The sequence below is a fragment of the Labrus bergylta genome, chromosome 1 (genome assembly GCF_963930695.1).
Source record: "Labrus bergylta chromosome 1, fLabBer1.1, whole genome shotgun sequence".
In the NCBI taxonomy this organism is placed as follows: Eukaryota; Metazoa; Chordata; class Actinopteri; order Labriformes; family Labridae; genus Labrus; species Labrus bergylta.
Window position 1 is genome coordinate 13948680 of NC_089195.1, and position 10915 is coordinate 13959594.

Here is a 10915-nt window from a genome sequence, read left to right on the forward strand (position 1 = left end):
ACAGTCACACACAGGTTTTATCATTTAAGTGTCCGACAGTCACCAAAGAATATTACTTTAAATTACTGTACTCCTATCTCTCTCTCTCTCTAGCCCAGGGGAGCTAGAGAGAGAGAGAGATAGGAGTGCACATAGATATGGACTGTTTCAAAACAAAAACTGGTAAAGTTGCTTTTGGGCGAGAGGCGCAAGTACCTGAAAGTGGTCTTTGTTTAACCTCCAGTTGGTCAATGCTTTCCCCCTCTGATGATGGACACCTCATGTCCACACTGTCAACATGTTGTGTGTGCACATGGCATGAGACGTGCGGCTTGTGTGTGAATCTGAGATTAGCATAGAATATAGGATATATTTTAGATGACTGGTCGTTCACTGATCACGGCCAAACACGCTGAAAATCAACGATCCCGGTCACCAGCCGACCGATTGGTACACCTTCAGCTTACAATAAATCTAAGGCAATACAGTTACAGCTATTGAACTATAATCTGTATGAACAAAAGGCTGTTTTCCTTACACTTTAACCTGCAGTTGTTTCTTTATCGATAATCTCATAATCTGTTTCTTCTTTTTTTAAGTTGCCCTGGCCAGGTTACCAGAATCGCTTTGCAGTGGATCCTCGAATCATGAGCCATCCTGCAGCCATGGCGTACAACTTCAATCTGTTGCAGGCTCAAAACCGAGGCTCCCCCATCCCTTACAGCGGCATGGCGCATCCCTCTCCTCTGGGAGTGGGGCAGCCCAGCCCGGACAAGGAGCTCCAGGCAGACCCCATCAGAAATGGTAAGCCATGATTTTTATTACCCTGTCAACACAATCGAAACTTACTTTACTTTCATGCCATCAAGTAGAGATAGTGTATTGTATGTATAGAATAACCATGAATTTAGTAATGAACTTATCTGACCTCTTAGGTAAATTAGAAGGATGTCCAAAGTCAGAACAGAGCCGTCTTCAGACACCAGAGAGGAAAACTGCAGACATGAAGGAAAAACAGGCAAGTAGTTGACATTTATGTTTTATTTATTTCATTAATATCTCAAACCAACATAAACAAAGCAGCTAAACCTTTTCTTAATGATGTCTGGGTTTGTGTTTCATCATTCTAGGGAGATTTAGACACTGGGCAAAGTCGAAGTCTAGACTCAGAAGGCATGGTAGGATTTCCAAATGCACTTCTCCATCGAAAGGATCCCTCAGCTGCCCAAAGACCCCTCAACTACCACCTGGCACCACCGAACCCAGCTTTTCCTCCACATCCTGCCAGTGGAAGGGCCTTCCCCCCACAGTATCCCCTCTCCAGGCTTCCTTATCGGGTTAGCCAGCCTCAGCACCCGGGGATGGCCCAACAGAGCCAACAGCAACCGCAGCAGCTCAGCCCTGCCTACACCGGTGGCAGCCACAATGCTTCTTTCTTCAGCGGACCCGTGCCCCCTCACAGGGCCGTGCAGTCCCCCACTTTGGATGGGCCTGAGCCTGGAGGGGTGGAGGAGATGAGTGGCTCCATTAGGACTCCAATGGGCCAACCAGGGGGGCACCACCCGGGCATGTCGCAGCATAACAGGGTTAACAGCTTTGGGGAGGACGGGCAGGACGGAAACATGGGAGAAGGTTTGGGTGAGTAGAGCATCATTTTTTTATTTGTTTTATCAAGGATGTATTGTGTTTCAAGAGTGTTTAATGTTTTCTTTAAATACTAAATATAATATATAATATAATAAATACTTGCTTAGATAGTAAATCTTACTATCATTTCTAATGGCAAAAGGAGATTCAAAAACTGTACTAAAGCCCGCTGAGCCCAGATGACACCACCAGGCACTCTAAAACTAATCTTGTGGTTTAACCTTTCAGACCCCTTGGCTCTCGAGGCCCTGAGCCAGCAGCAGCAGCAGCAGCAGCAGCAGCAGGCGGCCAGGCTGGGCCAGTGGGGGGAGGCAGCTGGTCCTTTTCTGCAGGGCAGCGTCGCCTTCCCTCTGCCCCAACAGCTCGCCCACCTCGCTCAGCCCGGCATGGCTCGCTTCCCCCCTCAGCTGCTCCGGGCAGCTAGTTGGGGCCTAAGTGCCAATATGGAGGAAGAGGGTGTCACTTCTGCCTCGACTGGGCCACCTTTCACCAGGTAGGACTCTGCAACAGTTGGTTTTATGTTTCTGTTTTAGAAGTTAAAATACATGTTTAAAACAATTGAAAATATTTCCCTTGCTGCTGCTTTCTAAGATATTTCCAATTTGAGGGGTAAAAAAAACAACCTTTTTGTTTCCCAGGTACCCGGGCCTCCTGAGAGAGATGCCCCCACAGGAGCAGCCTGAACCCAGAGAAGCAGCTGAGATGCAGCCCCCACCTCAATCCCGTCTCCTCCAGTACCGCCAGTCCCAAGCCCGTGCATCAAATGACCCTTCATCCTCTTTAGCTGCCACCTCCAATCATGCCGGCCCTTTCCCACCAGGACCATACCCCCATGACAGTGGCCGCGATCTCCTAAACGACAACCTTCTCAACAACCCCGCCCTGCAGCAGCACCCAGGAAACCCCCTGTATAATACTGGTAGCTACCCCCATCAGCCGCCGGCCCACTCTGTCAGCCCCCCTCCCTCCCAGGTCAAATACCTTCTGCAAGAGGCCCAGTGGTCCCACAGCGGAGCTGCATCAGTGAGCCCACCGCAGCAGAACCACCTACTGGGGAACCAAGGCCATGGTCTTCCTTATGGACTGCCCATCATGGCTCACCCAAGCAGGCAGGAGCAAGTCCACCTGATGCAACTTCACCATCAGCACCATCAGCAGCAGCAGCAGCAGCAGCAGCAGCAGCAGCAACAACAACAACAACAACAACAACAACAACAACAACAACAGCAACAACAGCAACAACAACAGCAGCAGCAGCAGCAGCAGCAACACCACCAACAGAGTCAAGGTCCAGACCAGGAGTCCTATCACCCCCTGTCCCCCAGAACATCAGCAGCCGCAGCCCTTCACAATGTAGATGAGGTAAGAGTAATTCATTTATCGTTAATAATTTTACCATCTTCTACCATCCAATTTCTGCAGCCAAATGCATCAGAGAAACTTGTAATATTGCTCATTCTCACGTTTCAAACTTTGACAATTGATTTAATAAAGGCATTTTGGCATTAACTTTCTGACCCTCGATGGATGAAACTATCGATTTATTCTTTAGCATTACTGTTTCACTAGCCAGGTCAGGTTTTCCCAGACATATTTAGATCTTAATTTTGAATTAAACTAAATCCAAAGTTGTCATACTTTAAGGAAATAGTGGGAAATTAGTGTTCGATCTTCTGATCAGGGCGTTTTAGCTGTTCCTCATTCACTTTCTTTCCATTTGTTTCTCCAAATTTAAGTAAGCGCTGCAAGGCGGTGACTTCAGAAGGTCATATTATCCACTCATCATACTGACTTCATGCCCGCCCTCTCCATCTTTTCTGTCTGTACAGTATGAACCCAGAGGTCCGGGCCGGCCCCTCTATCAGCGCCGCATCTCCTCAAGCTACCCAGACGACTCGTCTCCAGCCAACACCCACAACGCCCTCTCCCAGCAGTCCCAGCCCTGTCCGCCAGATCCCCAGGACCACCCCCATCCGCACATACAGCATCATCAGCACCCACACGCACCCTACGGTTACTCCTCACATGACCTCTGGCCCAGTAATGGCGGGGGTCCTGGTCCGTTCCAGAACATCCCGTGTAACGGAGCCAGCACGCTCGCTCAGCATCGAGACCTTATGGGTGAGTATCTCTGAATACACTGCTTTCTTTTACACTGAGATGACTGAAAGCCGGACTAATCAGTTTCTAATCCTTGAAACACATCTGAAAAAGAAGGAACATCTTATATTCACAATTTAGACTTTAAATTGATGATCACAACAAAGGACGGAGCCACTTGTCGGTAAATCGAGTGGACCCCTTGTGATCGATGCCAGCTGTCACTCTCAGCTGCAGTACCAGGGGGAGACACCAGGGGGAGGCACGGTGATCGTCCTGAACTAAGTGGCTGAGAAGTAGGTCAAGTTGACCAACAACTGAGGCGGAGTTATTAAGCCAGTTTTAGGAAAATGTTTATCAATGCAGCAGAGTCCTTTAAAAACTATCTTAACAGAGCGTAACGTCTGTAAACTTCATGCCCAACAGCGGGATATTGTCAGTGTGATTTCGTGAAGATCCGTCAAACAACCTTTTTGGGGTACCTTTCTAATCTTTTCTTTTCTTCTCCCTGCAGCGTCTAAGGCTCTCCGTCAAAGTGAGGAGCAGGTGAAGGCCGAGGCCACGGCAGCACAGCAGTCTCACCCACACTCCCTCAACTCCCTGCAGCACCTCGGACAGTTCCCTCCTCTCATGCCCAATAACAAGCATCAGCAGCAGCAGCAGCAGCAACAACAACAACAACAACAACAACAACAACAACAACAGCAGCAGCAGCAGCAGCAGCAACAACAACAACAACAACAACAACAACAGCAGCAGCAGCAGCAGCAGCAACCGCCACCGCCGCCGCAGGCTCCCACGGAGGCAGGCCAGGGGCCTCCAAATCTGAGCAAACCACCCACCATGTCCTACGCCAGTGCCCTCCGTGCTCCACCCAAACCCAGAGCTGTTCGTCCTGATCAGGCCAAAAAGAACAGCGACCCTCTCTCCCTCCTCCAAGAGCTGAGTATAGGAAGTTCAAACGGTAGCAATGGGTACTATTCCTACTTTAAATGAGAGTCTTCTCCTAAATAATTAAGTGATAAAATACAAAAAAAGCAACAAAAAAAAAGAAAAACATTTTCTAAAACCACATAAAAAATAGTGCAAAGTGCATTTACAAATTGTTTCTATCAGTAGGTTTGTTTTCTGCATTTTGTTTCATTTTAACTTTTTATCCGTAACGGTCATCTTTTCTCCTGTTTCACATATCTGTGAAGAAAATAAGTATATATAATGAATGCATTACCGGTATATATACATACTCATTATGTATATATGAATATATACTTATATTATCGACACTTGTATATGTACGTAATGCAAAAAAAAAAAAAAAAAAGTTAAAAAAAAAACAAATTTAAAAAAAAAAGGCACGAGTTAGTTGACCACTTAGCTCCCTGCATATTCTCTCCTTCTCCAAGTTGCTTTTGTTGGTTGCCTAAATAAGTACGTTGAAGTTTTTATTATTATCATTTTGTATCTTTCAGTTTTTGAGTGGGCGTTCACGTCTTGATTTTCATTCTACTGTAGTCGTGCTGTTGGACGAAAAAAAAGCTAAGTGGTCAACTGACGGCGAAACTTCATGGAACAGTGTATAGAAGTAGATACAAATTTTCCTCTAATCTGTACATAAAAAGAAAATAAAAAGACTGAATTGTATGCCACAGACATGTCCTTAAATTCCTGTATCATGCTAGCATTTGAATAATGAATTATTTCCTGTTTTTATTTTTTGCTTCTTAACCTTTAATCCTTTGACATCCTGACCCGGGAGTCATCTTTGGTGATTTAATAGTAAATGTGATTATTTACTGAGAATAACATTACAGATATTGATTGCATATTTTTAATTTTTTTTTTTCATCGGCAACGATAGATCCAGTGTTAAAACGTCAGAACAGCTACAACCATGTCATTCCTCGTTTGTGTAAAAGATTAAACATCAGACGTCGCTCTTTGTGATCCGAGCCTCCTGAACCGCCTCCCTCTCGGCCTTGTGCTTGGCCGTTTTTATTTTATTGTATTTCCTTTTGATTGTGTCAGCGACTTGTGCAGCAGAGATTAAAAACTGCTCGAGGTATGAAATGTTGTTTTCTTTGTCACTAATGATCGTGAGCTTCTCTTGTAAAGGTTTGCGCTGCTCTGAGGGTTTGTGAAAGTGAAGAGAGAGAGGAGGTCGCAGTGAGTTGTCCTGTTAGGTAAGTTGAATCTGAGGGTTTACATGAACACATCACCGGTCACGTCTTTATGAACGAGCTTTACCTTACCCTGAAATATTTGATACTATTTGATTCCACGTGTTTTAGAACAATAGCTTAAAAAAACATTTTAACTTGAAGAGAGAGAGAGCACTGTCCCAACGTGACGCCCAAGAAAATACAATTAATTGGTTGCCTAGGATTTACATTTTGGTTGCCGTGGTATCGAAACAGGAAATGGTTTACTAGTATCGTATCGAAAATTGAAATTCTGGTGTCATGACCACCCCACATTATACACTTTTTCTCTAAAGCTCACATATTCTCCTCCTCTTCAACCAGTTTAAATAAGTCTCAGAGCTCCTGAAAACATGTCTGTGAAGTTTCTTGTTCTAAATATACTCTGATCCTGTATTTGATCATGAAATATAAACCCCTCTATTTCAGCCCTGCTCAGAACAGGCTGTTTCTGTGTCTGTACCTTTAAATGTAAATGAGCTGTGTTTGACCACGCCCCCTCTCTGGAAGGGCTTGGGTTGGCTCGGCCTTTCTCGCTCCATGCCCTTTTGTTTACGGTGAGAAGGCAGACTTAGAGGGCAGAACAAACACCTAGCTGTGGGAGTGTCACCCACCTGGGGAGGGGTTACTGCCCTTTGTGATGTCATGAAGGGAAAGTCTCCAAACAGCCTGTTTGAGCACACATTTTCTGAAAAGTGGAGCAGGGAAAAGATGGAGAGGATGAACTTTTCTCATCATTGAGGGTTTGAAGACAGACTAATGGACACATATTAGTGTTAGATAAACATGGTGAAGTGTAATTTGCAGAATGTGTGACCTTTAATTTGAAATCTTGTTTGCTGTTTAATGGACATCAGTCTAATCTTTGACATAGTGTAGGCGACCTTTAATCCCTGAGTAATATGAACCCTATAATAAGCTATATGCACAAGCTGATATTAGCTCAGTGTGCCACCTTACACTGTCATGATATCAGAATTTAAACTGTGATGTGATACCAAGATCTCAATTCCTGTTCTGAAGTCACAACAACAAACTCAGATGTCTAACACAACCAATGTCTTGTTTTTAATCACCAAAAACTGCAAGCGAACATCTGCACACGGGTCTATGTTTCAGACAGTGCCTCCTCCTCCTCTGCTCTCTCACTGTCTGTAAGTCATTAATGTAACATTGGCGTCTTTGGGGCGCCAAAAGGTCTTCAGAAACGTCACCATTTGGCGACCTGTGAATTTAAAAGGATCACCGCTGCTCTCTCTCTTCCTCTCGTGGCAGCTTTTGGTTATAAATCTGACTGAGGGTCTGCAGGTTTTTTCTAAAAACTTCAATACTTTTTGATATTTTGGTTCTGTTAAATAATGAACACCAGCGCTTTAAAACATGTGGTATCAAAAAAGTATCACAGTATGAAACATTTTGACGACCTTAGTGCCACGAACAACATTCATCTTTGTCTAGACAACATTATCAGAGAGGAAAAGGCTGAAAATATTTCCTAATTTCAGGGCATTCAAAGCAGTCAGTGTTTTACTTTCTTTACTGCGAGCTGGTCGAAGCTGCCTGACCGTCTGTTTTTTTTAGATTGAGCATAACGAGAGTGAACCGGTGATGTTGTGGAAGTCGTTCCCGGACAGTCAGAGAGTTCAAATAACTCCGGTCTGATCTGACATTTTAATATTAAACCCTTGGATTGATCTCGTTCTCCTTCGGTTAATAGAAAGAGGCTCTGACCACGCTTTACATTTACCTTAAAAACAACATGATAAGTATTAAACACCCGGCTAATGCCCTTAAAGCCGGGTGTTTTCAGTTTGCAGGTTATAAAATAAAAAAGCTCTTCACTGTTTCTGCCTCTGACAAAGCAGTGCTGCTCATCCAGTGCTCGGTTCATGGCGTCTATCGTAAAAGTCAGACTGTATACAGAATGGACAACGCTCCTCCACCTCCCCCTGTTGTGCAAAAATGAGTCCAAAATCCCTCCTCTCATCGGCGCTGACATTTGAGCTTGTGGTATCATAATTTGCGTAGTAGAGACCCTGCTACTGTTGTGATGCCCCGTCCAGATTCTTGTTGGTTTTGAAGGAGAAACTCATTACATTAATGGTTATTTTGATAGTTTTTATAACGTGTTCTCTCGCCATTTCTCCTCTACTCTGCTAACCTGGTTCACACAGCGCGTTGCCGCATTCGTCAACAGAGCTGTCAATCATAGCACTTTTATAAAGCATCAATTAACTACTGTAGAATCTAAAATATGAGTTGCATGGGTGATTAAGACTCAAGGGTCACCCAAAAGGTTAAAAGATTTAATGGTCTTCCTGCATGATGATATTTACCGTGTTCAGAGTCAGCGTCCAGTTTCTGTGCATGCGAAGGAGGCACTCTGCCCAGCGCAGCTCGTTGCTTGATGTCGGTCTTTTCGATCAAACCAGCACACCACAAGATTTATCTATTGAGGAGTAGCCCACTATTTTCTTTAAATATAAGATAAAAGCTGCAGTCAGCCTGATGCTCGCCGTTGTATTCAGTGCAGCACACTTTACACAGCGAGGCGGCTGCTTGCAGTACACTTCAAGTCGTGTCAGGTAGCGTGCAGTGGGAGAGGGTGGACGCTACAGTTGCGGTCAAATGGCGCATGTCAGTAACATACCTCTAGATGGATAAGAGCGGCATAAAATACCTGTAATGAGTTGCATCAGTATTGAGGGCTAAGACTTGTTTTTTTTTCGCTGGAAAAAAAATGGTATGAAAAGCGCGTCCTACACACTAAATGTATTAACACCAAATTTGACTGTAATTCAAAATAAACTTCTCAGAAAAGATGACTTGAACACAAATCCTCACCACGACGCCAGTGGGTTTGATTATCGTCTGTTAACAAGGAGGGGGCGGGGCTTATGTCAGATTCTGCAGCCAGTCAGTAGGAGGAGCTCTGAATATTTGGACTTCACTTGACGCGAGGTGTTTCAGCGTCCATTCTTCATACAGTCTGTGGTTGGAACTAAATGAATTGTTGTGTTTTCACGCGGCAGTGAGTTGTTGAAAGCTTAAACAACATTCATAAACAAATGTTTAAAACTCAAGTTCAACTTTTCGTTGACGCAGCGGAGAACGACACAAACCTGTAAATACACATTTTCTAGATATTTACCAAACTTTGGGAGCGCCTCGATTTTGTAGAAGCTTCGAGAAGAGGTTTGCCCTTTTTAATTATGCAAATTCACAGAAAAAAATTATAGATGAGGACGCCAACCAACCCACTGGTAGGAATGTTTTCAGTAGTTTTTTTTTTTTTTTTTAAACCATGTTTCTGATCGGACAAAGAGGAGGATTTCTGTTGCAGCTGTTTCACGACTTCTTACTTCACTGTACCATTCTTTGATTTGATTGGTCGTTGCCGGATGGTTTGTCCCGCTCTGTTTTCTCGCCCCTTCACAGCTGTGCACCATCAACATGGAGTTTTTTGTTTTCTTTTTTTTTAATGTGAAGACTGTTTTTCCTTTTAGTTTTCTTTTCTTTTCATGCATGTTGAGATGACCTGGCTGGTTTTTATCCTTGTTTTTATCAGTTTGTATTGATTTGTGGATTTAAAAACAAAACACAAAAAAAAGAGAAAAAAAACTATTGTTCAACCTGCAGAGTCAAATTTTGGTATATAATTTGATGTGTACAATAACTTGTGACATTATCAACAGAACTATTATAATACTTTACTAACATGTCAATCAAATATGTAACGGTCATGTACGTGTTCTTTTTTCTGTTCTGCAGTTTGTTAGCCGGGCCGGCGCTGAGGTTGCTCCCTGCTGTGTTGCCCGTCTTTTAATGCTTCAAAAATGCCGTCATTGATCGGCAGAATCTTTTCTTTTTTTTTCTTTACAGGCGTTGTTGGCTAATCTCTGAAGTCGTGCAATACTAATATTTCACCGCTTCTTCAGCTACACTTTTATTTATTTTTGAAGCAGAGGAGATTGAGCCAAAGACATTTTTAAAGGGATTTTTTTTTTTTTTTTTTTTTGGGTTCATTTCCATCATTTGTTTCCCAAATCCGTTTGACGGGATCTCAACTCTTAGAGTCTTTACTCTTTGCAATGAAGTGGATTTTAATTCATTTCTCGCCAGCAGATACCATCCTATGAATCTTTTTTTTTTCAACAGCCGTCTGTGTCGTCTCTAAGGAGACCACAGCGAACCCAGCGTTTGTGTGTGTGCGCGTGTGTCGGGCACACGTACAGGGAGCAACCTCTTGCCCAGCCATTAGAGAGCACTGTGTTCAGCCTTCTATAAACGCCACATCTCTGCACCGTTCTCTGTTCGCTCTCCTCTGTTGTCCCCCCCCCCCCCTCCCCTCCGCTGCAGTGAATCAATGGCACACCTGTTCTCCCAGTTCTCCCACTCCCATTGGTTCCTCCCTCGTGGGTACAAAAATAATGAATAGATCTGTTTTACTCTTCTTCATTTCAATTGGTGGTGGTTATAATAAAGGATTTAGACTGTGTTTCAAAGGTTTATTTTCTTTTTTTATTTGTTTCTCTATTAAAGTGTTTTTATTGAAACTGCTCGACTTCTCGCTTTTTGTCATCCTCTGGATTTAACTGCACTCGACTGGGGAGCCTTGGAGCCCGAATAGGAAACATGAGGCGGGTCAGTTTCTACAAGAATTACTGTATGAGTTTAGTTTAACATCGACTTGAAGCTCCATAAAGGCAATGTTGGTAATTTCCACCAGATTCACTTTTTAAGATTTTGGTTGAAATTGTCTTTAGGTCCTGACAGAAATTAATAACTCATGTTCTCTGAAAAAGGTACAAAGAAAATCTGTCATCTGCAGCAGTTGTAAGCCTGTAAAAACTTCAACCAATGTCTGCCACGAGGTACCAATCTGAAAAACCAATTACGTCTCCCTGCTCGCTCTCTACCTCTTGCATGTTCTAGCCCACACTCAAAGCGTTTCATCGATGATGGAGTTTATACTGTGAGTTTACTTACTG

The 10915-nt window shown here is 43.6% G+C and overlaps 1 protein-coding gene across 1 annotated transcript in view; it reads left to right on the plus strand.

Moving 5' to 3' along the window:
- Positions 1–10485, plus strand: part of helz (helicase with zinc finger) — a 62443-nt gene extending 51958 nt beyond the window's left edge. The window contains exons 27-33 of the mRNA XM_065954534.1: positions 579–783; positions 915–997; positions 1110–1617; positions 1855–2119; positions 2265–2988; positions 3456–3747; positions 4241–10485. Of these exons, the coding sequence (XP_065810606.1) occupies positions 579–783; positions 915–997; positions 1110–1617; positions 1855–2119; positions 2265–2988; positions 3456–3747; positions 4241–4722 (2559 nt within the window). The 3' untranslated portion in view covers positions 4723–10485. The remainder of the gene's footprint in view (positions 1–578; positions 784–914; positions 998–1109; positions 1618–1854; positions 2120–2264; positions 2989–3455; positions 3748–4240) is intronic.
- Positions 10486–10915: the final 430 nt, after the last annotated feature.